Below are 25585 nucleotides of genomic sequence, written 5' to 3' on the forward strand. Positions count from 1 at the left end.
GATTGTTTCATTGCATTGTTGACCTTGTGTTGATCTACATGACAAATAATCCTAATATCTAATATCAGCCAGCCATGAGGGGGCGCTCATCCTTTGTGGCTTTAACACCCCCACCCCACCACCCCCCACAAAGAAACCCATGACACCCATCATCTGTGGCACTTATTAAACACCAACTAATTTTGTTCCTGTAACCAACAGAGAAGCTCAGTATCATACAGTTTTTGTATTTTATTATTTTAAGAATGTCTCAGACGAGACAGGGTCATCGTGTCCTACGTGTCCATTTTATACTCGGGAGAAATGGAGAATCACATTTGACCATCCAGTGTTTAACCTTTGAGCCAACGTGAATGTTTAATCTGCCACTATCTGTGTGACCTACGCAACTCTTCCAGTGACCTACTGCTTTGTGTGACACACCCACGGTCAACTGGCCCATCTATTAACGGCACTGGTTTTCATTTTAGAGCCATGCCAGTGCAGAACAGAGACCACGTGTCCGAGACGATCAGTCAGTTCAACGTTTCCTCCTTAAGTCCCGTCCACACGCCGTCTTATAATATCCTCCATGAAAAAAACAGTCGTACTGAAATTTACAGGAAATATTAATAGATTATAATTCAATAGATTTACCCTTGAAAGCTACAAATCTCAGATTTGGCATATAATTTATTTGTTGGTTCATTGATAATCTGAGCACTTTGGCATTTTGGCCTTTCAGTGGTTTTAAAGGTTATCACTTTTTTTTTTTTTTTAACAAAAGACAAACAGCCAAAAAATGTAAAAACCACAGAAGACATGACAGTTCATCGTTTATGGATTCGCATTAACCGGAGATGAAATGCTAAAAAGATCGAAATTAAGTTTAAATAAACTAGAAAATTTGAATTTTTTGCAAAAATGCAATGAATGTACAAAATGTGTACTTTGTTAAAAGTTGCTTGAAGCTAAAAGAAGCTAAACTAAAAGCTGAACCTATCCAAAAGCTAACTACTTTTACCTGAAAACAAAAAGTAGCAAAAGGTTAAATAGTGGTAAAAGTCTAGATAAAGCTAAAATTACCAAAAGGCTAGATAAAATAAAAGGCCAGTTATAAACTTAAAACATAAAGGGGCAAAAGCCAAAAGTAGCAAACCGCTAATAAAAGCTAAAATTTGCTAAAAGCTTGCTAAAAGCTAAACCTAGCAGCGAAAAGCAAAATGTAACAAAAGGCTAGCTAGAGGCTAAAAGTAGCAAGAGTATAGATAAAAGCTAAAACTGGCAATTGGGCTACGTAAAAGAGCAAAGAATTAGCTTAAAAAATAAATAAAAAAACGCTACAAGACAGCTAAAAGAACCAAACTGCTAAGTACAAGCTAAATATTTAAAATTTAGATTAAAACTAAAATTACCAAAAGGAAACAAAATAAAAGGCCAACTAGAAGCAAAAAACGGTTATTCAAAAGCATAAAGTAGCAAAATGCTAATAAAAGCTAAAATTAGCTAACAGCAACGTAAAAGCTAAACCTAGCAGAGGCAAGCAAAATGTAACAAAAGGCTAGCTAGAGGCTAAATGTAGCAAGAGTATAGATAAAAGCTAAAACTGGCAATTGGGGTACGTGAAAGAGCAAAGAATTAGCTTAAAATAAAAAAAAAGACTATACGACAGCTAAAAGAATCAGCTAAATATCAAAAGGTTTAAAAGCTAAAATTAACATAAAGTTGGCTAAAACTAAAGAAAACCAGTAGCTGAAACACCTTTAGAAGCTAATTAAATTCCTTAGAAAGAAATGGAGATTTTATTGTATATCTAATGTGAAAATATTAACATTTTAATTATTTTTAGAAAGTATAAAATGTATAAAAACAAAAAGTCACCATCCATGCCCTGAATGAGCTGAATGTTGTGATAATCGGCTAAAATAGCACAAAATGCTGAGTCATGCTAAAGAGGTTTGACCCCCGTTTACCTTTTATTTATTTATTTATTTGAATTTATTTGAGCTCAGCCTGGGCAGCCTTACCGTAAACCTCGGAAAGGAAGCTCAAAATGTGTTTAATGAGCAAACAGTAAAGTAAACAACGTCACAACGGAGCACGAAGCGCCGAGTCATGCGACGTGAAGCCGCCTCACGTTCACCGCTCAGTGGAGAACACCTCTCCTCTGCCCTCCAGACACTCGAGACAAACGCGCCGTTTACAGAGCGACTGAAGAAATGCACCGACGATTCTGTCCACGAGGATCTGTTTTCCAAACTGAAGGGGACAACTGCCAGGCCAGTCCAGCGCTGGTTGGAGGCCATCGTGCCGTTTACTGGTGGCCGGGCCGCATCTAATCTCCCATTTGCTGGCTCCCGTCTCGCAGTCTGTCACCCTGCCAGCAACATGGAATTCGCAGCTCCATTTGGGACTGCTAAAAAAGGCAAGGCAGCCCAAGTGGAGGAGGTGCAGCCAATGGCGGCTGACCCGTCCAGTTGCTCGTTGTAAAATAAGGAGCTGGGGGGTGGATGACATCATGCCGCTTCCCTCGCCAGCCAACACATGCAGCATGCTACACACACATTTATAATTGTTTAATACACTGAAGTTGATAAATGTGCCACGATGGAGAGGGGAGGGGGTTCACAGCAGCAGCAGACAGCATGTAGACACAGTTCGCTTTAGCCTCAAAGTAAAAGAACCCAAAAAACTATAGGAACCACACCAGACATGCACGTAGCACTGGGTGGCTGCCACAAAAATAGACCAAAAACAGGAGTGAAGGTGTGAAGGACGCTCAAAGTTTACACAGTGGGCAGTAATGTAGAACCACCTTCACACACCGTGAACAACGGCCTTCTATTAATCAAACCATAGGAACTTTACTACACGCTGCAAACCACGAAGCGTCTATGAAACACTAGGAAACGGACTATATCCACTGCAACACACATACACACTACGAATGCTAAGATGGTCTCTTTGGCACGCCCCCTCCTCCGGTGCCGGCCCTCTTCCTCATCGACAGTCATGTCAAACTGGTTCAAAACCAACAAAGTCCATACTCAATAATCCAGGTATCCTGAGGAAGCCTTCTGGATGGAGGGCGAAACGTTTCAGCACAAAAAAAAAAAAACTGTCCAGATGAACCGACTGAAAATTGTTGGATTGTATACCTGGATTATTGAGCATGGACTTTGTTGGTTTTGAACCAGTTTGACATGACTGTCGACGAGGGAGAGGGCCGGCACTAGAGGAGGGGTCGTGCCAAAAACACCATCTTAGCACCAACATAACTGGTTTGTTCCACTTTGGAGTAAGCTGTTTGGGGGAAGAATCAGTTTTGTGTTTCCTTGACTGATGAAGCCTTCTGGATGGAAGGTGAAACGTTTCAGCAAAAAAAGAAACTGTCCAGATGACCCGACTGAAAATTGTTGTACTGTACATCCACTATAACAACTGTATTTTTCAGCGTAAGTCGCCGGTTTGTTGCATAATTTGCATGCCCTGCAACTTATACGCCGAAGCGACGCATTCATCAACTGTTGTCATCATTCTTTGTTGACATCAGGCCTCTCTTGTAAATGAGTCCTCGAGGCTCAATGGGATTAACTTGTCTAAATAAAGGTTGAATGAATGAAAATTTATGAATTTTTCCTCATATTTATGAACCGTTTTTATTCATTCTGACTGAAAATATTGAACACTAACATTTTCAGCCGCTGGACGACACTTGAGAAGTATGGCACGTTTCCGTGTGTCGGTTTTTAAAAATGCAGCTGATTTGACCGTCACAGTGCATTGATTAAGGAAAAGCTCAACTGAGACACACCTTTACTATAATTTCGAACAAACAAACAATTGTTTTTAAGAGTTAATCTTGTTGAAGTCCTCCCGTGCACGCTCCCGCGGCCGCCATTTGGCAGCCAATCGATGTTTGGCACACCGGCCCGCAGTTCCAGGTTGTCAGTGGTGACACGTAACAGATGCGACGTATACGGAGAAGCGACGTATTTATGGATTTTTCCACTTTATTAGATATAATTGGACTGATGTGACAGAGTGGTGCGACGTGTACGGCAGAAATTATGTTAATTGGATAACACGAGAAAGTGAACACACATCGTGGTCCAAAAGCTAACCAACCAACATACGTACGTATATTTGACCATCTATGGTTCGAACTGTAAACAACAATTGAAAGCGAAGACGGTGAACACAAAAGCTCCGATCGTTTTTTGTAGACCGACAATGAAGTGGAAATCTAAACTACAAGACCGTTAAAGTACAGGACAGGACTGGGAGTCGTTTCAATGGCTTCTTCTGAGGGACAGTTACCAACAAGGGACGGCTGGGAGGAGGAGTTTGTCTCACGATCTTTAAAACATATTAGAATAAATCTTTAATTCAATAGTGTTGGTCTCCTAGAACTGTTCCAATTCATTATTTAAGTGATAGAGACCTTATTGGCCTTAGATCAATACTGAAGGGGATTTGCTTTGCTCTAAAGAACTCTGTTGTTTTTTATCTGCCTTGTCATGCAAGAACTACAGAGCACAAAAGGTTGTAGTGCAGCTGAGAAACCAGCGTCGAACGCACAAACGTGAGCCTGTAATCTGGCATAGGCATAGGCCAGATTACAGGCGAGTCCAAAAGACTTCTGCATATTCACAGAAAAGTGTTCCTGCCTGAGCTTCACCAACGTAAAGAACCACAAATAAAACTTCTGCAGCCACGACGCCAACGTCCAGAGCAGGAGGGAGGATGGAGGGATGAAGAAAGAGAGGAAAAGGAGGGAGGAAGAAGTGGAAAACCAGAAGAGAAACTCAGATCCTCTAAGAAACTAGGAGTTATGGGATTTTCTGGGCTTGTCCAAAAATAACACAAATTTAAAAAACACATCCAGTCTGTTGGGGGCTGCAGAAAAAGTACAACAAAAATACAAAAAAACAACTAATTTACTTATAAATGTTATATTTCCCATAATCCCTTTCATCTATTTTCAGAAAACTGAACTTCTGGTTGTCGGTTTTTGTGTCAGTTGACAAAATAAAATAAACTACCACGAATTTCAACTTTAAATTTCCTAAATCGTTAGCCAAGAAAAGATTATGCTCAAAAGAAGAAGAAGAAGGTTTTGACCCGTCTGTTAGCAAAATAACTCTGGAATCAGTGGCTGGATTTTAATGAACCTTTCAGGAAATCATTGGATCGACTCGATTCATGACCGCCTTTTTTAAACTGACTTTATTAAACTCGTACATGATTAAAACGATCTATTTTACAGAAATTGAGCTAAAATTTGGCGTGGTAGTCACCGAGACTGACCCCCCAGGAAATGTTTAAAGAGCTAAAAGACTTTAATGTCTTTTGTTTGATGTGCAATCTGTCAAGGAATGCCAGGCGTTTAATTTAAAATGCTTCTACTGCAGTTGTAAAAATATATATTTTCAGAAGCGAACAGCTCGGCTGTGACAGTCGTGTCAAAGATACGACGACTAAACCAAAGTAGGAACCCGTCGATCTGTTCCACTTGAAACCAGCCTTTTGTAGTCATTCCTCCTCGGTGTCTGGTGACCAAAGTTCAATCCCGTTTGTCCAACGAACGAGTGGAAGAAGATCTGATCCAAGCAGAAAACTAATAACTGCAGTGATGAAATAAAAAAAAAGCAGTTGGGGAAATCAACCTTGTTGTTTTCGTGCTTCTCACAGGTGACGACTCATCTGCAGGACCATCAGAAGCTCCTTTATTAAACTTTGTGTTGGGTCGTTTTCCCGTTAGAAACCTTTAAAATCACCGCTGGAGCAACTGAACAAAAATAAAATTGTTTTTGGAAACGTATGAAAAACTAGAGAAATGTTGAACGGTTCAAGCTGTTCCCTGAAACATTCAACAGTAATGTGGGGTTTACTTCAGGCTGACGTTTTGATGTATAAAATGTTTGGTTGGGCGGGGGGGGTCACAAGGTCACATGACGTGTTAAAGCTGCTGCCAGTGGATCGTTATGGTCACCAAGGTAACCACACACTGTGCACGTCACTCCCTCAAAGTCATCGTGTTCAACATAATGGTACTTCTTCCAGTTATTTATTTAACTGTCAACAATGGCGTACCACAAGGCTCAGTCTTAGGACCCACACTCTTTACAATCAACATATGTAGGTCAGATCATTCCTGATGCATCCTTACACCTCTATGCCGACGATACAGTTGTTTATTGTCGAGCTAAAAAAGTTGCTAAGGTTTTCCAGATTTTACAGTCTGCATTCAGTCCGATTTGTTTAGTCTCAAACTAGTGCTAAATGCTGAAGGATGTTGTTTGAAAACAGGAAGTTGGTTCCTGCAGTCCTCCTTCCTATCTTATCCATGCATGGTGTTACTATTGTTTGTGGATTCTTACAAATACTTGGGAATCTTGGTTGATACACAACTCTTTTTTTAAAGCCGCATGTCAAAAACTTGATAAAGTAGTCCCTTGTTTATTGCGGGGGATCCGTACTCTGAAGACCGGCTATAAGTGCAAAACCACAAAGTAGTAATAAGTAGTACAAGTAGTAGGTTATTTTGGTATATGTAAATACAAGTGTTTTAAACCTGTCCCACACTCTTGCAATATTCTAAACAATGTTTCTAAACGGGCAGCACGGTGGCGCAACTGGTAGAGCTGCTGCCTCTCAGCGAGCAGGTCCCTGGTTCAAACCCCGGTCCAGGGGCCTTTCTGGGTGGAGTTTGCATGTTCTCTCCGTGCATGCGTGGGTTTCCTCCGGGTACTCCGGTTTCCTCCCACAGTCCAAAAACATGCATGTTAGGCTGATTGGTAACTCTAAATTGTCCCTAGGTGTGAGTGAGAGAGTGAATGGTTGTTTGTCTCGTTTGTCTCTATGTGTCCCTGTGATGGACTTGCGACCCGTCCAGGGTGTACCCCGCCCCTCGCACAGTGATTGCTGGACATGGGCACCAGCGACCCCCGTGACCCAAAATGGAATAAGCGGGTAAAGAAAATGGATGGATGGATGGATGTTTCTAAACTCTAAAGCTCTAAAAGAGCTCAGAGCATCATGATTTCAGCTCCCCGCCTCCTCTGCACTTTGCCATATGCAAGTGCTCTTGGCCACGCCCACTTCCCCGCTCTGCATGGAGAACAGTTGATCAGCTGCAGGAGGAAGTTTATCCTGCAGTGTAGGCTGCACAAAGGTGCAGCAGGTGCTAAATAATTAAAAATAATTTATTTTAAATAAAAATTTCATGCCGAGCGTGAAGCTAATCCATCGATCAGCCAGTTGTGCATCAAGTCCAATCTTATTTTGAAAAATCGCGATAGAGCAAGTCCACAATAAACAAACTGCAAAGTAGCGAGGGACTGCTGTAATTGCAACTGTGTTTAGTTTTCAGAAATAGATCTTGTTTAACTCTGAACGCTAGAAAACAACTTGTAGATGTGACTTTCCCTCCAGTGACTACGGTGACATTATTTACATGAACGCTCCTGCAAACCTCTTGCAGATGTTGGATGCTATCTATCACGGCGCGATAAAGATTCAAAACTGGCTGTAACTACCGTACCCACCACTGCACCCAGTATTCACTGGTCAACTGGACATCATTAACTTCACACAGACTCTCCCACTGGTACATTTTCATCTTTAAATCACTTCTTGGTCTGCTGCCTTCACATCTCCTCCTACAGCGTGCGCTCTCAGGACATCATTACCTGCAGCGTCCCCTCAGTGCGGACTGAATTTGGCAAAAGGGCCTTTTCTTACTCTGCTCCTGGAACACCTTGTAAAAAGATCTGAACCTGTCCACTTTGACCTCTAAAGGATTTTTAAACAATTGTTGATTTCGATGCAGACATGTTCCTGTTTTTAATATTTTACCACGTTTCATAATGCAGCTGTTTTTGTTTTGTTTTATATATCTGCTTTTATTTACTTTTCATTTTCTATGCTTGTTATGACGGTTTATTGTTGTGTGGACCTCATGTGAGGGTTTGTTTTTGTTTAAAACAGGTCTCTGATGAAAAAGAGTCCTCGTGACTCAATGAGACTAACCTGTAGAAATAAAGGTCGAATGGAAAACTCCCGAGTTGACTTTTTGTGAGACTGACAGAAACAGAGACCAGGAAATCAACTGGGCACGAACTAAAAGATCTGACCGTACGCATCAGAGGAGTCTCGTCACGTGCTCATTTATCATGTTTCCACAGGAGTTCATGAGCCGTTAAAAGACTCTTCGCTTTTAGTTTTGAAGAATTAATCTGGTGTGAAAACTGCAAGCGAGGCACTGGAAGGACTGAAATTCACGTCTTGATGTAAAAACTGTATAAAAAGTGAAAAAACAGTGGAAATAAAGTTCCTTTGCAAAGTTCAGACTGCTCAAGAGTTAGTGACATCATCATCATCACAGTCCAGGTGAAACAAAAATCACCAAACTTGCACTGCAACTGGGCAGAAACAGTGAAACTTGTCAAAATACCAGTTCAAACATGTAGAAGGAAACTTGAGAATTTTATCGGAGCCGTACAATTTAATGCAACCAAAGGTCACCGCATCGAGTTCCCCGCCGAGCTGCACGTCACGTCACGTCAGCGGTTAATATAAATTAAAAGTTAGTCAGCAAAATCTGTGAACGGCTGTCAACTACCCCGTATGTTTGTTTACCTACGGAAACAGCCGAAGCGACAGACAACAGGTTAAACTTACAGGTGCGTTTATTCACCCACACAGACTGTTCAGCTTAATGGAGGTCAGTCACATGACAAGAGCTTCCACTTGCTTTGGTTCAGCCGAGCGCTTCGTTTACGTTGAGTGCGTACCCGCATTTCAGAGTTACACAACTTTACTGGAGCAAACTGCAGCGATACAGTTCAGGGAACCCTTCGTATGCTTTGATGAAGTTTACAGAGTATATGTAAATAATCTGTCCATCATCTTTACCCACTTCTTCCTTTTTGGGTCGTGGCGGTCACTGGTGCCCATGTCCAGCCATCACTGCGCGAGAGGCGGGGGACGCCCTGGACGGGTCAGGACATCGTTAAACCCAACTAGAGAAATTGCATTTCCTGCAAAAATGCAGTGTGAATGTTTATTAAAGCAGAACTTGTTGAAAACAGCTGAAATGGAAAACAAGCCTCATTTAGCAGGCGTAAGAAACAACACATATTTGCTGAATTAGATTTAAATAAGCAAAATGAGCGCAAAAATTAAGAAATTAGCTTAAAAAAAAGCTAAAATTAGCAACAAAAAATGCTGAAAAGTAGTTGAAATGGCAGAAAGAAGCTTAAACTACCAGACGGAAGCAGAAAGAGCTGAAATTAGAGAAAAAAAAGTGAAATTACAGGTACCTGGAAAAGCTAAACACAGCATCAAAAGAGCTAAATAGTAGCTGAAAAGGCAGAAAAAAATGAAACTAGCAGAAAAAAGCTGAAAGGAACATAAGCTGAAATTAGCATAAATAAGTTAATTTGGCTGAAAGTAGCAGAAATTACCACAAAAAGCTTGAATTTATCTGAAAACAGCTGAAACTAGCTAAAAATTCTAAAAAGGTAGATGAAGCTAGAACAAGCTTAAAGTAGCAGAAGAAAGCAAAAAACACGCGTTTGCCTAATTTTACTCAAAGAAGCAGAAATTAGCACAAAAAAGAGGAAAATATCTGTAAAAAAAGCTGAAATAAGCAAAAACAGCTGAAAAGTAGCTAAAAAAGCAGAAAGAAGCTTAAATGACCAGAAGTGGAGAGACCACATTTTTGCTGAATCAGGCTGAGAAAATTTAAATTAGTAAAAACATGTGGAATTAGCTGAAAAGGCTAACGTTAGCATTAAAAACAGATAAATAGTAGCTGAAATAGCAGATGAAGCTGAAACTTGCAGAAATAAGCTGAAAGGACCGTAACAAGCTGAAATTAGCAGGAAGAAGTTAGAAGGAGCACAAAAATGTTATAGTTAGCTGAAAGGAGCACAAAACAGCTGAAAAAAACCAGCTGAAATTAGTTGGACGTACCGGAAGCTAAAAAAAGTTTAAATATGAAAGAAGCTGAAGCAAAACAAAACATGAAAGGAGCAGCAAAAAGTTGTAAACACATCTAAAGACTTGAAGGAGGTAAAATGAGCTCGATTCATTTTCTATGAGAAAAATGGCAGAAAAGGCTAAAGATTTCAAAAAGCTAAAGTTGCACCAAAAACCAAAAGTCATAGCAGGATTGTCCTGAAAGAGCTGAACGTTTCTGATTCAGGATTTGTTGAAATAGCACAAAAACTGCGGGACGAGAAAGAAGCAGAGAAACGTACAGAAGAAAACCCGATCGGAGCGAACGCTTCGTGAACGTTCAGAATAAACGACATCATCACATCTGATCAGCTGATTTTAACCCTGCAGACGGAACGTTTAGCACCATTTGTATCATCTTAAAACGTTTTGCACAAAAACACACCCACTTAATTTATCTCTGCCGGGTTTTTTTCTTCTCCAAGAGCCCCCCCCCACCCCCCCACCCCTGTAAATGTTTAGACTGGCGTGCTGCTCTCATGGTGGACAGTGTCCAGGCGCTCACACAGGGACCGGTGCGATGGACCCACTGCACACAACCACCTGCCGGGTCCAAACCACGGCGGTTCTGATCATGTGGTTTCTTGGAGGGGGGGGGGGGGTGTAGAGGCAGCAGCATCACGTGAAACAGGACGAAGAGCGGTGGTGAAAAGTTTCCAGTCCACTTGCTCGTATCTACATCCATACCTCGCCTTCCATATCGCTAAATGAGAGGCTGGGGGTGGGGTTGAGAGGGGTGGGGGTGAAATCACAGGACTCCAAAGACAGCTGCAGCTTATAAGGAATGTGAGGGGCCTCAGCCAAGAGTACAGGCAGGGAAACCATACCATATATGGCAACGGAGGCAGAATCTCATTTTTATCAATGAGCAGAGCGTCGCGTCAGGGTGGATTAACACGCAAAGGTTGATCTGCCATACCTGACAGAGTACCGTACGGTTAGTTAGTGCCCCCGTTAAAAACAAAAGGCATGTGAGCCAACGGTGTCCCGTCTTCAAAGGAGCGTGCCTAAGCTGCATAAACACGGGAGTCCCAGTCGGATCTGAAGGGTGCAGGCAGTGAAGAGGTGGAAGCTCTGCAGAACGAGTTTTGGAGGGTCCGTTTGACTCCGGCTCCGACACCTCTGTCCACACCTGGCGGTCACCTGCGGCGCGCAGCTGCACACGCCGAGGAACGTCAGCCGCGCAGAGAAAACCACCAAACGTCTCGGCGACATTCACACGTCAACTCCAATCAGAGACGACGGAGTCGCGTTTCTGTCAAGTTATCCCTTGTTGAGCTTAATTACTGATCAATATAGAAGAGGCACCGATTTACACAGATTAGTGACTCGGAGTTAGAAAAAAAAAAAGACTCGGGGATTACGCCGGGACCAAACGTCAAATCAGCTTCATGTCACTGCGCCGCCCCGGTGAAATGCAGCTGATGTGACCATCAAAGTGCATTTATTAAAGAAAAAGATGATATCAAGCAAACAATTATTTTTAAGTGTTGAATTCGTGTTAAAGTCCTCTCGTGCACGCTCTTGCGGCCGCCATTTAGCAGCCAGTCGATTGTTGGCACAACACCGGCCCAACAGACGCGACTTATTTATGTTTTCAACTTTATTAGACAAATTTGGACTGATGCGACTTATCCGTCAGAAAATACGGTATAACGAGCCTTAACGATGCTCAGGCTGTCGTCCTCTCACATTATAACAGATAAGTTCTGAAAAACTTATAGTTCGCCTCTATCCTGCACGTCTGACTCGCTTCTCTTCTCCAACTCGTCTGACCCGATGGTTAAATCACCTCTAGATGTTCTGCAGAAGCACCAGATGATTCAAATCAGGTGAGACGCACAGGTTCTGTTTCTGACTCTTCTTTGCGACCATCAGACAGCTTTGTGTCAGAATCCAAAGATAAACGGGCGTCTGCATGTTTCTGGAGCTGACGCAGCCCAGACCTGCGGTGATTCATCTTGTGGAGGGTTCAGAAGCTCGGAGCGGGAACGTGTCGACCCCTTCCTGCACAAAAACATCTCGTCAGGCGTTTCAGCCGCGGTCTGGTTACGGACTTCGCTTTGTTCAAAACGGTTTGGTGGCGACAACTAGCTCTTCAGAAACCGTTTGAAACAGGGGAAACAACAAAACGTTTGTTTATAAAGTTATTTTTTTATTTTTATTTTTGCAGCTGCTCGTGAGTTTGATTTACTTTTACTCCTCGTCTTCCTCCCTTTTCAGGAGAGATTCCTCCCAGGTTATTTACAGCCTCTCTCTCTCTCTGAGGTAGTTTTAAAAACTCTTTTTTCATTTTTTCTGCATTAGAGAGCAGACAGAGAGTCACAAAGCAGCATTACGATAGCCACAAGTGTGCGTATGTTAGCAAAATATCTCATGAACTGGATGGACTTGAATCAATTCAACGACCACATCCAAGATGGCTGCCACGAAGAAGCAAGCTTGGAAAACACAAAGACGAGTCAAATTCATAATGAGCTCAAATCTGAGGTGGTAGTAGCTGAGAGTAGGCCTGTCACGGTAATACATTTTACTGGGTGATTAACTGTCTCAGAAATTATTGCGATAAATGATTATATTGTTTGAAATAACTAATTATTGTCAAATTTAAAAAGAAATGTTTGTTCATTTGTTTTGCATGTAGTACCTTTTTTTGACCACTGGATGGCAGTACAAGACTGTTTGAACCGAAAGATGGATAGTGAGGGAGCGAGCAGCGTGTCTTTAAGAAAAATGGGAGGGAGGCCCCTTGACATGACATGGGCGGTCTCTCCTTCCTGTTTTTCGGTTCTCAAAATGACGGACGCTCGGTGTGGTTTGAGCTCTTTAGCATAGCATTTTTCACACTAAGTTTTTAATAAAAAAAATAAATTAAAAAAAATCAGTAAACAAGTTCTTAACTTCGGCAAGTCGGAGGTTTTTACCCCGAGGTCGGCCGTTAGCTTAGCTCTTAGCTTAGCTCGTAGCTTAGCATCTCAGCTTAGCTGCTTTTAACGATCCAAAAACGAGATTTTAGACGAATAAAACAGATTTTAAAGAGAAAGGGAGGAGTCAGTGAAGAACACTGGAGTTGAGCTTTTTGTCATCCAGTGTCTTCAGTAGAAAGTGAGACACGAAGAAACCATAAAGCCGATAAATGAAAATGAGGTGGATAATTTTCAATCATGCGATTAATTGATTTATCGTTTATCGCGACAGGCCTAGCTGAGAGTCATCTTCAACACATCGAGTTCTTACAGATCTTTGTAGATTTCTGAAGATTTAGCTTGAGGACAACAAGAACTACAACTCCCACTTCTCATCCAAACATGATTTCAGGTTTAATGAAGGGCGGCGGGTGACATGCATTCCTCCACGGCAGGCCTTCAGCTGCCGTTTGGAGAGAACGCGCTAAAGATGCATCACTTCCAACGTTCCAAAGCTGCAGCCTTTGCACGTCTTATTCGTACTTTCCCTCCGAGCCACTTCCTGTTCTCACCTTCGTGTCGCCCATGCTCTCGGACTCGGACACCTGGTAGGTGAGATCCGTCTCCTCGAAGCCCGTGGCACTCATGCGCTGGTCCATGGAGGGGTCGGTGCGCGGCGGGGAGTCGGGCGAGTTCAGGCACGTTTGGATCAGAGCTTTGCCCGTTTCGCTCGTGATCATGGGCTGGAGTTTCCGGGTGGCGAAGGTGTAGACGTGACCCGTTTCACTGGCGACGAGCAGCAGAACCTGGGTTCCCGTCAGCGTGGAGAGCTCATAGGCCTGGGAAAAGAAAAGACACGTAAAAAAAAAAGGGTTTCAGACTAAGATCATTTTATTCTGTAAACGTTTTGACACGTTTTTCTTATTGTTACCATCGTGCACAGTCCCATGATATGAGGTGCACGGTTCAAGTGCATGTTGGGAATGACTCTCAGCTACTACCACATTCAATTTGAGCTCAGTATCTGTCAAATAAAAAAAAAAATACCTGTAGATGTCCATGTAATGATCGTTTCCTGAACGTTTCATTAAAATTAGTCCACTGGTTCATGAGATATTTTGCTAACAGACAATCAGGGTGCATCGGTTAAAGTAACGAGTCGCACCTGGAGTAAAACGTGAAAATGTTTGTTGCCATCAACAAATTGGAGCAACATGTCTAAAATTAGTAAACAAACAAAAAAAGGCTAATTGAAGCAAGTCCAGGTGGCTGTGGCGGCCATCTTGAATCCGTTTGGACTCACAATGTGTGTTGGGGATCAGTCTCGACTACTACCACACCAAACTTGAGCTCCGTATCGGTAAAACTGACAGAGTTGTGGCAGATTTCATGATCGTCAGGGACATGACGTGCAACTGAAGCCGAGGATGTGACGGAGCTGACAGCAACCCCTCGGTGATGAAGAATCCGTCTGAACCTCTGCCTCATCGTGCAGCAGGCGCACGCCGGCATGAAAACTCCCGTTGAGACGCAACGAAACTCAACTCCGTCCAGCGGACGAAAACGTCAACGCTGCAGACTGAACTCCGTTATCTACATGAGTCATCAGCGATGCGGAGGAAGGTTCTGGTGCCGTCGCCTCGGCACCGCGCAGACAGGCGGGCCCATTGTACGCCGCGGAGCGAGGACACGAATCACATTTGGATTTAACGCGTTTTATCGGGCAGCAATAAAAGCACATTTGCCTGCGTCATCTCCAGCAGGCCTCACCGTCTGAAAGCTCTGGAACAACCTGACCAGATGTTCACACGGTCCATGGAAACTCACCTCTTTACGTCAGCTGTTATTCTGGGTTCACCTGCAGGACGGAACAGGAAATGGATCTACAGACTGAGGCCTCATCTGCAGTAATGAGTGCGTTGCGTCGGTCCGTTGTGGTGAAACAACAACCTAGCTCCATCTTCTATTACAGATCTTATTGTTCAATATTTTCTTAACAGAGCACTTTGCTCTCAGACTGCAGGTTTACTCGTGGTTCCTAGAGTTTCCAGCAGCAGAATGGGAGGAAGATCTTTCAGTTCTCAGGCTCCTCTCTTGTGGAACCAACTTCCAGTTTCTGTCCGTGAGGCTGACACCTTGTCCAGTTTGAAGACTTTCCTTCTTGATAAATCCTATAGTTAGGGTCGGCTTGTTATGCTGCTATAGGCTTAGACTACTAGAGGACAAACTGACCTCATTTCCTTAAATTACTTGTTAAAATTGAATAGTTTGACAATATTTCTACTCAACATGTGATTCTGGACCTGCCATTGTGTATCTGTTCCTGTCCTGAGCCTGGTTCTGCTAAAGGTTTCTTCCTCGTGAGGGAGTTTTTCTTTCCACTGTCGCCTTCGTGCTTGCTCAAGATGAGAGTCAGTGATGGAGTTAAACTCAAAGCTGCTCCTCAGATAAATAATGTTAAATTATTATTTTTATATAAATGAATGTTTCCGTTCAGAGCCCTGAGACGACTTCTGTTGCGACTTGGCGCTTTAGAAATAAACTGAATTGAAAGAGGCGTAGAACTAAAGGCAAAGTTCTTGATTTACTGATCTATGAGGACCAGGGAACACCTTGGGAACACCCAGGGGGAACAGGAAGGTGCCGGTTAGAAAACTGTCTGGGTTTATCTTTGTGACCCAACCGTGGATAAGCGGCAGGAAATGGATGAATGAATGGATGTAAGATCATCTCATTACTGCTGCGTCTTGATACGCTGCCCTCATTTCACCTGAACCATAAAACTAAAGTACGGGAGGCCAATATACACAAATCCTACATCTGATCTTGTGAGGCCACGATGGCAGACTTTTATGAGCCGAGTGCACCGCCTCACCGCCATCTCGCTTTATTAGTCGTGTGGCGTCTCCAACAGCAGCTCCATGTTTGGCCAGCGTCCAAAGAGGACTCGTTTGTCAATGTGAGGGTGTTGTGGCTGCAGAAAGCGGACCTCCACAAGGCTCCAGGACGACTCTTGCCTGCAGGTTTTGGAGCTGTTGTGTCAGAATTTAACTTTATTTTCTGACAAGGTTCTTCATCGTCATATTTTTCATTGGTCATCATTTTAAACTTGTGGTAGCTGTTGGCACTAAATTATTAGACCGAAGTGGACAACCTTAGCACGGTCTATGTTTTAGCGGCATGCACCGCCATTTTGGTAGGTGCTATGTGTCCTTACTTAATTTCAGCACAGAAATATAAGATAAAAAAAACTAAGCTCATGTAAGAAGTTTCCCTATTGATTGGTGTGGTTACAGGAACATCAACATTTTTTATTAGTAGGTTTCCTTCAGCTGCTCCTTCTTCAAGGGTCGCCACAGCGAGGAAACTCGTGAAAGATGCGACGGTTGTTTTAAGCTGGATGCCCTTCCTGGGCTCAAACCTGCAACCTCACGATTAGAAGACACTGACCACTGAGCTACCACTAGGCCGGTCACGATAACAAATTTTTTCTGGGTGATTGTCAGAAATTATTGCGATAAACGATAATATTGTTTGAAATTTGACAATAATTAGTAATTATTGCCAATTTTAAGAAGAAATGCTTAACTTGTTTTGTGTATAGTACCTTTTTTCAACCACCGGATGGCAGCATAACAGGCCTAGCTACCGCAGCCTCGTAGTTACAGGAACATTAACACTTTTAATATATTTGTCTAAAACACTAATATTGTTATTCCAGGAGTTGCCACTCCCTCTAGTCTGCAGAACACCGAGGATCGACATATACTAAATGAAAATTAGGAACATACCGTCTTAAATAACAGCTGGTAAAGTACAAACCTGTCGTACCGGTTTAATGGGTGACATTTATCCTAAATATTAGCGTAAGGGCTGAACAAAAGCTCAGTTACCCACGTCTAGAACTGAAGCGTGTTTTAAGTCTTAAATATTTCCAGAATTATTGGGGAAAAACACCACATTATATACGTTTTACTGATTTGACTAAGTGAAAGTAACCACAGACGCCGACAGCAGCGCTCTGGTTAGGCCGAGTAGACGTGTAAAGTACTTAAGGACCAATTATGTACTGGTCCGGCTAGAATGGTTACAGCATTTTTATCATGGTCGCAGCCGGATCGGTGTTTGGAAATGCACTCAATGCGGCACTATCTTGTCCCGTTTTCACAAAAAACACTATATTTGTTTATTTAAGTAAAATAAGGCTGTTTATACGGGTTTTGGGAGTTATTATGGCATGAATAAAGTGATTAGCACCTAGGAAGATGGTGGCAATGAATGCAGTCGGTGACCATTGATTGTTGCTAATTTAAACCAGTCTTCATAATTTCCTTTTTCTTCGGTACTTAACTTTGGGTTTATTAAAACAAAGTATGCAAACTTGCAAAGTCCCTGGGTAAATCGTTTCTCCTGCTGTGACAAGTCAAAGTGTCAGGAGTGACTGAAGGAGCAAACATGGAAACAAGTCCTTCTCTGGACAGAAAAAAAACCCGTCAGTTTTTTTAACCAAGCATCTTAACTTAAGGTAGAAACTCACTCTGGTGCATCCTTCTAAACGAAAGCGGATCAGTCCTAGTTCGAGTCTAATCTACTACGATTCTTCCCACTCCACCCACCTGTCAGTTTCTGTGATGGCTGGCATAGTGTGGGCAACAATTTCAAGAAATAAATAAATAAAAATCCCAACATTGTGTCCAATTGTGTTCATGTTGCCAAGTGCCTACATAAAGACACCTCAGTTTCCACGACAACAGTCTGGGAAACATAAAAAAAACAGAAAGAAATGCAGCAAAGTGCACACGGGGTGCAGGAGCTTCGAGGAAACGAAGAGGACGACAGAAAATTCCTCCAATAAAGTTAAAAAAACAACTTCTAGAGTCGGAATGAAAGACGAGACGTTCTTGGTCCGTATCAACATCTGACCGTTGCTTCTTATCAGCGTCACATGAATCACTGCCAAATTAAATAGGATCAACTCGGCTGCTATTCTCCAATGTCTTGATTTTTGATTTGCTACTTTGATAGTCGTAGAAAATACATGCAAAAATTAAAAACAATGTGCAGATCTATCAGGGACAACGTGCTGTGGCAGTTGGTGGCGATGTAATGTACAGCGCAGACGAACTGAGCAAGAAACTGAGAAAATGTCCCCATTAGGATTTTGGCAAAACTTTCTACTTCACAGTAGAAACATTCAAAGTTTTATCTTTTCACAGGAACGTGTTATTTTCATATTTAATGTTCTTTACACAGTCTCTACATGTTATTATAGTTTATAGATCAAAACATTTTTGTTCTCTTTCGCCCAGTGTGTCTCACTGCTGCAGGAGTTATTTTCCACTGTTCGCGTCGCATCGCCCTACAAGTGGCATGAGTCCAAATATGTCTAATAAAGTGGAAAAATACATAAATACACTGCCTGGCCAAAAAAAAAAAAAGAACTGTCCAACGCATTATTAAAAACTGGAAGGATAGTGAAGACCCAGCGTCTTTGAGGAGGAAATGTGGCTGAAAACAAATCCTGATTGATCGTGATCGGCGATCACTTAAACGTTTGGTGAAATCAAATCGAATAAAAACAGCAGCAGCACTCAGGGCTGTGTTTAATAGTGAAAGTAGAAACATTTCCACACGCACAATGTGAAGGGAACTCAAGGAATTGGGACTGAACAGCCGTGTAGCATTAAGAAAACCACTAATCGGTGAGGATAACTGGAAAAAAAAAGGCTTCAATTTGATAGGGAGCATAAAGATCGGACTCTGGAGCAATGGAAGAAGGTCATGTGGTCTGATGAGTGCAGATTTACCCTGTTCCAGAGTGATGGTGCATCAGGGTAAAAAGAGAGGCAGGTGAAGTGATGCACCCATCATGCCTAGTGTCTAGTCATCAATGAAAGATCTTGGTGAAAAATGAATGCAACACTGGATGAAATAGATCTTGTGACATCGCAGAAGATTATGGAAACAATGACACAGAGAATGCATGATGTGATCAAAGCTAAAGGTGGTCCAACAAAATATTAGTGTGAGACCTTTTTTTTTTTTTTGGTGGCAACTTATTTTTTGGGGGGTGTACGTTGCTTCGGCGTATAAGTCGCAGGGCACGCAAATTATGTAAAAAAAAAAACCCGCGACATATAGTGCGAAAAATACGGTCAAGTTTTCTCTTAAATCCCCGCTCAAATCCAAGATCCCACTGACTTCCACTCCATCCGAGCTCGGACTTCTCTTTAGAACAGGAAGTGAAGGGTCGTTTTCACTTATAGTATCTCCTTCATAAAACATTTACATCATTTACTTCGCTCTCAGACTTACAGGTTTACTTGCGGTTCCTAGAGTTTCCAAAAGCAAAATGGGAGGAAGATCTTTCAGTTCTCAGGCTCCTCTCTTGTGGAACCAACTTCCAGATTTTGTCCATGAGGCTGACACATTGTCCAGTTTGAAGACTTTCCTTTTTGATAAATCCTATAGTTGGATGTGGTTTCCTGACCTTTCCCTTAGTTATGCTGCTATATAAACGACTGGAGGACAAACTGACCCCATTTTATCCACTGAATAGTTACAAATGAATAGTTTGTATTAGTAATAGTTTCTATCTTAACGTTTTTTTATCTTTTCTCCTAGTGATGGACCTGCTCATCTGCTCGACTCCACCCTGGACCTGCCACTCGGTGTCCGTTCCTCCTTCCTGTCCTCTCAACCAGCCGGTCAAAGCAGATGACCGCTCGTCCTGAGCCTGGTTCTGCTGGAGGTTTCTTCCCGTTAAAAGAGAGTTTTTCCTTTCCACTGTCTCCTTTGTGCTTCTTCAGGATGGGAGACTGTGACCAAGTGAAGACTCAACACATCTGCTGCTTCCTTGGTAAAGTTCTTTACCAACGGGCTTTTATGATGTATGTGAATGTTTCTGTTCAGTGTCCTGAGACGACTTCTGTTGTGACTTGGTGCTTTTTAAATAAACTGGATTAAATTACGTGTGACAACTAGACTCTGCTGCTAAATACAGCTGTTTGTTTTTTAATACAACCTTAGTTTTCATGATGCGCCGCAATGTCCGAGGCTTACTTTCAAGTCTGGGTTTCTGCCCGTCTCAGTAAGTGTGAGACAGGTGTGTGGTTACCATGGAGACTGATCGAAGAGCCACTGCAGCAGATGTTTTTGTCTCTGGATCTTGGTTCTCTTTGATAGAGGCATCAAAACGTTTGAAATGTTACCGCCTGCCGCTAAAGGCGAACGCCGAGCGACGACGTTTTGCTCACGTGTGTTCGTTTACATGTACCGTTGACAAAATACTGAACAGACTTTAACAAAACTGTCAGAAGAACAATCATTGGTTTGACATCTACATCAACTTAACTTTTGGTCCAGTCAAATGAAGAAGGTCGCCACAGTCAAATTAACCAACACAAAAATGTCACTCAGACAATTTTGCGGATGCCGAGCTGAAATTTGGTGTGGTAGTAGCCGACAATCCTACAGAACACCCATTCCAACCATTAACAGATCGCACAAGAGCTTACATCATCACATGACATTGACCATAAAGTTATTTAAAAAAAAAAAAAAAGGTATGAACCAAACAGAGGACAACTTTTCTCAGCATGAGATTATCCAGGTCTTATTTTAAACGAACTCCATCATTTACTTTCCGGGTGCCCGTGTCCAGCAGTCACTGTGCAAGAGGTGGGGACACCTGGACAGGTCTCCTGTCCATCACAGGGACAAACAAGACAACCATTCACTCTCTCACACCTAGGGACAAGCTAGTTACAGTGAACTTAACATTATTTTTCGGCCTATAAGTTGTGTTTTTTTGCATAATTTACATTCCCTGTGACTTATCCGCCGACGCAACAGGTTTATGGTTTTCCCATATTTATGTTTGGCTGAGATACGACCGTTTTCATTCATTCCGACTAAAAATAATGAACACTACCATTTTCAGCCAATAGATGACACTCGAGTGTAGGCCATGCTGTTGTATCATGTAATAGGTAAAAGTGGCTATTAATGACACAATCGGCTTGCCATAGCCGGCAACGTCATCTGCCCGGAGCAACTGAATCCGCTTCATTTCGCTGCGGCGCCTCGGCGAAATTCAGCCGATTTGACCATTGAAGTGCATTTATTAAGTAAAAGTTCAACTGAGACACACCCTTTGCTATAATGCTGAACAAACAATTGTTTTTAAGTGTTAATCTTGTTAAATTCTTGTTAAAGTCCTCCCGTGCACGCTCCTGCCATTTGGCAGCCGATCGATTTTAGGCACAACACCGGCCCACATTTCCAGGCTGTCAGCAGTGACGCATAATAGATGTGACTCAGTGTTTCCCCTACAATTATACAAGCGGGGTGTCTCACCCCGTCAACAGAACTGAGCACCCCACTTACCAAACCGAACTTGCCCCCCCCACCCAATCCGGCACTGACATAGCACCAAGCTAGCAGCACGAAATACAGGCTGTCTAGCTAAAACACTAAAGGCGCCTCTTCCCTCATGTTGGACGCCCCCCGCCCCGGCTCAAAAACTGTTGGTACAAGCTGCGCTCAGACATGTCTCCTTCCCTCCCCATCAACAAAAATCATGGATGAGAAGAGCACCCGGCGACGGCAAGTAAACTAGAGGAAACATTGCGACTCATACAGCGAAGCGACGCATTTATGGATTTTTCCGCTTTATGAGACGTATTTGGACCGATGCCGGTGTAACGTGTACGGTGGAAAATACCGTATTTGGGAGTATCCGGAGAAAACCCACACATGCACGGAGAGCTTGTGCAAACTCCGCTCAGAAAGGTCGTCAGCTGGGATTCAATCCAGCAACAAACAGCTCGACCAACTGTGCCATCGCGCCGCCCTTAAACGGACCCTTTTCCATCTATTAAACAGTAAAAAAACAAACTAACTAAACCCCGATGGAGGCGGCTCTGCCCGTTAGCGCTGCGAACACAACTGAAACCAAAGACATCAGGCGTCCAGCCTCAGTGACAACTTGGTACCAGGATGCCTCGATGCCCGCGCAGAGATCTTCGATCCGTTTCCTCGTGGGTTCAGTCAGCTGTTGGCACATGCTGCCCACTGCTGTTCGCTGCCACATGGACACCGCCTGGAAAACAAACTAAAGCTCTGACAGAGGGAGCAGTATCGCACTACTCCCTTCAGAAAGAGACGCACGAAGGCTCGACCCAACCAAGACGTGCATAAACGAGTTTGTCAGTTTATTTGGAAAGCAGTGTGATAGTCGGGGGTTAGGTTAGTCAAAAATAGCGCCGTCATTTGCTCAGGTCTATTTCCAGCTTGCTGCCTGTCGTAATGCTCCAACTTCCTCACAACAACAACTGAGTCACTTTGTGCCAAAATGTTTAGTCTCCGAAGAAAATCCAGACTCTGCATTGGCATAGAAACACTGCAGGCTCACCATTTAACACCTTTGTCAAGGGATAATTACAGGCAGTGCCACTTCTCTTTATTATCTAATGGTGTTACAACTAGAGGTCGACTAACTCGAGTCTTCACGGCCGTTTGTTGCGTTTCATCATTCATAAGAGCCGTCAATTTGTTTAAAAAGACGTGTGTTATATTTGTAGCATCTCTGATAACCCCCCCACTAAATATTCACTACCCAATAGATCTACCTCATAATTTGTAAAGTGTAAGCAAAGTCATCCGTCATGTTTTGTTGCCGTCTATTACAAGTAGTTTGTTTACATTTGAATATTGAGTCAGTAAAATAATCCCTGGATGTAAACGGAGTCAAAACGACCCCGGGCATCAGTTAAGTATGGACAGACACGATAAGAGCGAACCTTTTAATAATATTTACTGGTAATTAGCTGCGATTTAAAAACGTGCAAGTTATACATCAAAACGTCTCCATCTGTCGTTGGGTCAAGGCAACTGGTCCTGATGGGGGGATCTCATTGTGTTCCCAGACCAGAGAGGATGTATAATCTCTCTAGACAGTTCTAGGTCTGTCCAGAGGCCTCGTCCCACAGGACGTACCTGGAAAACCTCCAAAGGGAAGTGTCCAGGAGACATCTTCATGAGATGCCCAAACCACCCCAACTGACTTCTTTCAACACGAAGGAGCAGCGGCTCCCCCGGACGACGAAGCTCATCGGCCCATCTCCAAGGATGAGCTCGTCCACCCTACAAAGGAAGCTCATTGCAGCTGCTTGCATCCTGGATCTCGCCCTTTTGGTCATGATCCAAACCTCATGACCACAGGTGAAGGATGGAACATGACGGAGGGGTAAATCAAGAGCTTTGCCCTTCGACTAAACTCCTTTTTCACCATGCTCGACCGAAGCAACGCTCTAATTACTGAAAACAAGTCTGTCAATGCATTTCCAGTAAGATGCCCAGATACTTGAACACCTCCACCTGAGGCAGCCTCCCCCTCAACACGGAGGGAGCGTTTCACCCGTTTCCAGTTGACAACAATGGCCTCGGACATGCAGGAGACGACTCTTATCCCAGCAGCCTCGCACTCGGCTGCGAACCATCCCAGTGCACGTTGAAGGTCATGTCCTGAAGACACCAACACATCATCTGCATAAAGCAGAGAAGAGACCGTGAGGATCCCCAACCAGACACCCTCCTCTCCACGACTGTGCCTCAAGATCCTGTCCATGAACGCCACACACGGGATCAGACACAAGGGACAGACAGAACATCAAAACATGCATCTCAAATGGGAAACGCACGTCGTAGACAAAATTAACAAACGAGTGCAATAAAAATGGGTGATACGTTTTAGTAGAACACATCCGAGTAAACAGTCCTGTTTGTGCATATGTTGGCAGTTGATGTCACATTAACGCTGGGACTTGTGGTTTCGGCAGCACGGTGGCGCAGCTGGTAGAGCTGCTGCCTCTCAGCGAGCAGGTCACCAGATCGAATCCCGGTCAGGGGCCTTTCTGGGCGGAGTTTGCCTGTTCTCTGCGTGACGTGTGGATTTTCCCCGGGAACGCCGGTTTCCTCCCACAGACCAAAAGCATGCACGTTAGGGACAATTTAGAGTTACTAATCAGTCTAGGTGCGCGTGAGAGAGTGAATTCATCCAAGTTCAGTCCTCACTGAGGGGACACTGCAGGTAATAATGTCCTGAGCGCGCACGCTGTAGCCTGAATGGTTGTTTGTCTCCATGTAAATAAACTCAACTTATACAGCTCCTCTCCATCTGATCAAGGCACTCAAAGCTCTTTACAACAATCTGTGCCTCATTTACCCGTTCATACATCACTCTGCTAGATGTACAAATCATTCCAAAGTGCTTTCTCACATCCACGCACCGATGGGACACATTCGTTGCAACAGGAAGCGATGGGAGAACCAACTTTAGAACTCGTGCACCGGTTCCCACGAGACTCCTGCAGGCTCATGGGCCAAGAACTGGAAAGGTCCGACTCGGTGTGTTTGCACAGCTACAAGTGGTTGGAGGCTGAGGGAGTGAGACACAGGCGTGTGGTTACCATGGTAACCGTGAGGCCGCTGGCAGCAGCTTTCTTGGGTCTCTCTGCACGTCACACGTCAAAATGTGGCTTTTTTTTTTAAATCACTACAAAGTTTGTGTTGGGGTTTGAGGCAGCAGCCTCCAAACTTTATTCAGATATTTTCTAGTTTTTCTTGATGTTCGGCCTCAGAAGGACAATAAATGAATTAGTTTTTGTTTGTAGCCCCAGAGGCCGGACTCACCTTCTTCATGATGCCCGTCTTCCTCTTGCTGAACGTGGTGTACCGTCTCAACTTGTTGTCGATGAACTCCATCTTTATTTTTACCCGCCCACGCGTCTTCTTCCCCGGCTTCGCCCCGGCGACTCCTCCGGGCACCAGGCCGTACCCTCCCGGGGCGACCCCCGCCTCCTGCCCCGCCGCGGCAGCCTCCATGTCCCCCCGCTCCCGCTTCACCCCTCTCCGGCTGTCCCCGACCGAACCCACCGGGTCGTCGTCGTCCCCGGAGTCCGAGTCGTTGTCCGAGCCGCTGCACAGCGGAACGCAGTCCCGCTCCGGGTCGAACCGGGCCCCGTGCGGCAGCACCACGCCGGCGTTCAACCCCACCATCATGCTGCCCTGGACGGCGGCGTGTAGCGGGTTCACCCCGGCCCCGTTTCCCGGTCTCACGCCTCTCGAGCCCCCCGGTCCGTTCGCCCCCAGCATCCCGGCGGCTCCTCCGCTCTCCCCCGGTAACGGCTGCCCCGCTCGGATCAACACGGGACGGATCCCGCCGCTGACAACCTCCGCACCGTGTCCCGCAGTGGCCCTACCTGATGCTGACCCAGATCCAACCTGGCTGGGTAACATTATATTCTACCGAACCGCGTCACTGGACCGCCAGCCTCCCCGGGACAGAAGCGGGAGCGCGTCGTACCGTAACTGGGGTGGGGGGGGCGAACAACGCACACGCGCCCGGGCCACAAAATGTAAACAAACCCCGGCCCGGTGACGGTTCGGACTCCAGGAAATAACTAATGCAAACTTTCTACAGTGACGTTGCCCCCGAGACCCGCGGAGCCCGGCTCGGTTTGGATCGGCCTCCTCCTCTCTTTCCAAAACTCCGAGCACTTTCTCAAAAAGGAAAGCGCGAACAGCGTCCTCGATATGCCGCCGCCACGCCATCTAGTCCGCATTGCGAAACACAAGTAGCGCTAACTCGGCGTGTTAGTTCATATGTACTC

General features: G+C 44.1%; 1 protein-coding gene across 1 annotated transcript in view; it reads right to left on the reverse strand.

Moving 5' to 3' along the window:
- The window catches only part of srfb (serum response factor b), a 135675-nt gene extending 110464 nt beyond the window's left edge, over positions 1-25211 (reverse strand). The window contains exons 1-2 of the mRNA XM_037678055.1: positions 24606-25211; positions 13484-13750 (exon numbers count right to left, since the gene is read on the reverse strand). Coding sequence (XP_037533983.1) covers positions 13484-13750; positions 24606-25211 — 873 coding nt within the window. The remainder of the gene's footprint in view (positions 1-13483; positions 13751-24605) is intronic.
- Between the last annotated feature and the right edge of the window lie 374 nt (positions 25212-25585).

The sequence above is a fragment of the Nematolebias whitei genome, chromosome 1 (assembly GCF_014905685.2).
Source record: "Nematolebias whitei isolate Nwh7 chromosome 1, NemWhi1, whole genome shotgun sequence".
In the NCBI taxonomy this organism is placed as follows: domain Eukaryota; kingdom Metazoa; phylum Chordata; class Actinopteri; order Cyprinodontiformes; family Rivulidae; genus Nematolebias; species Nematolebias whitei.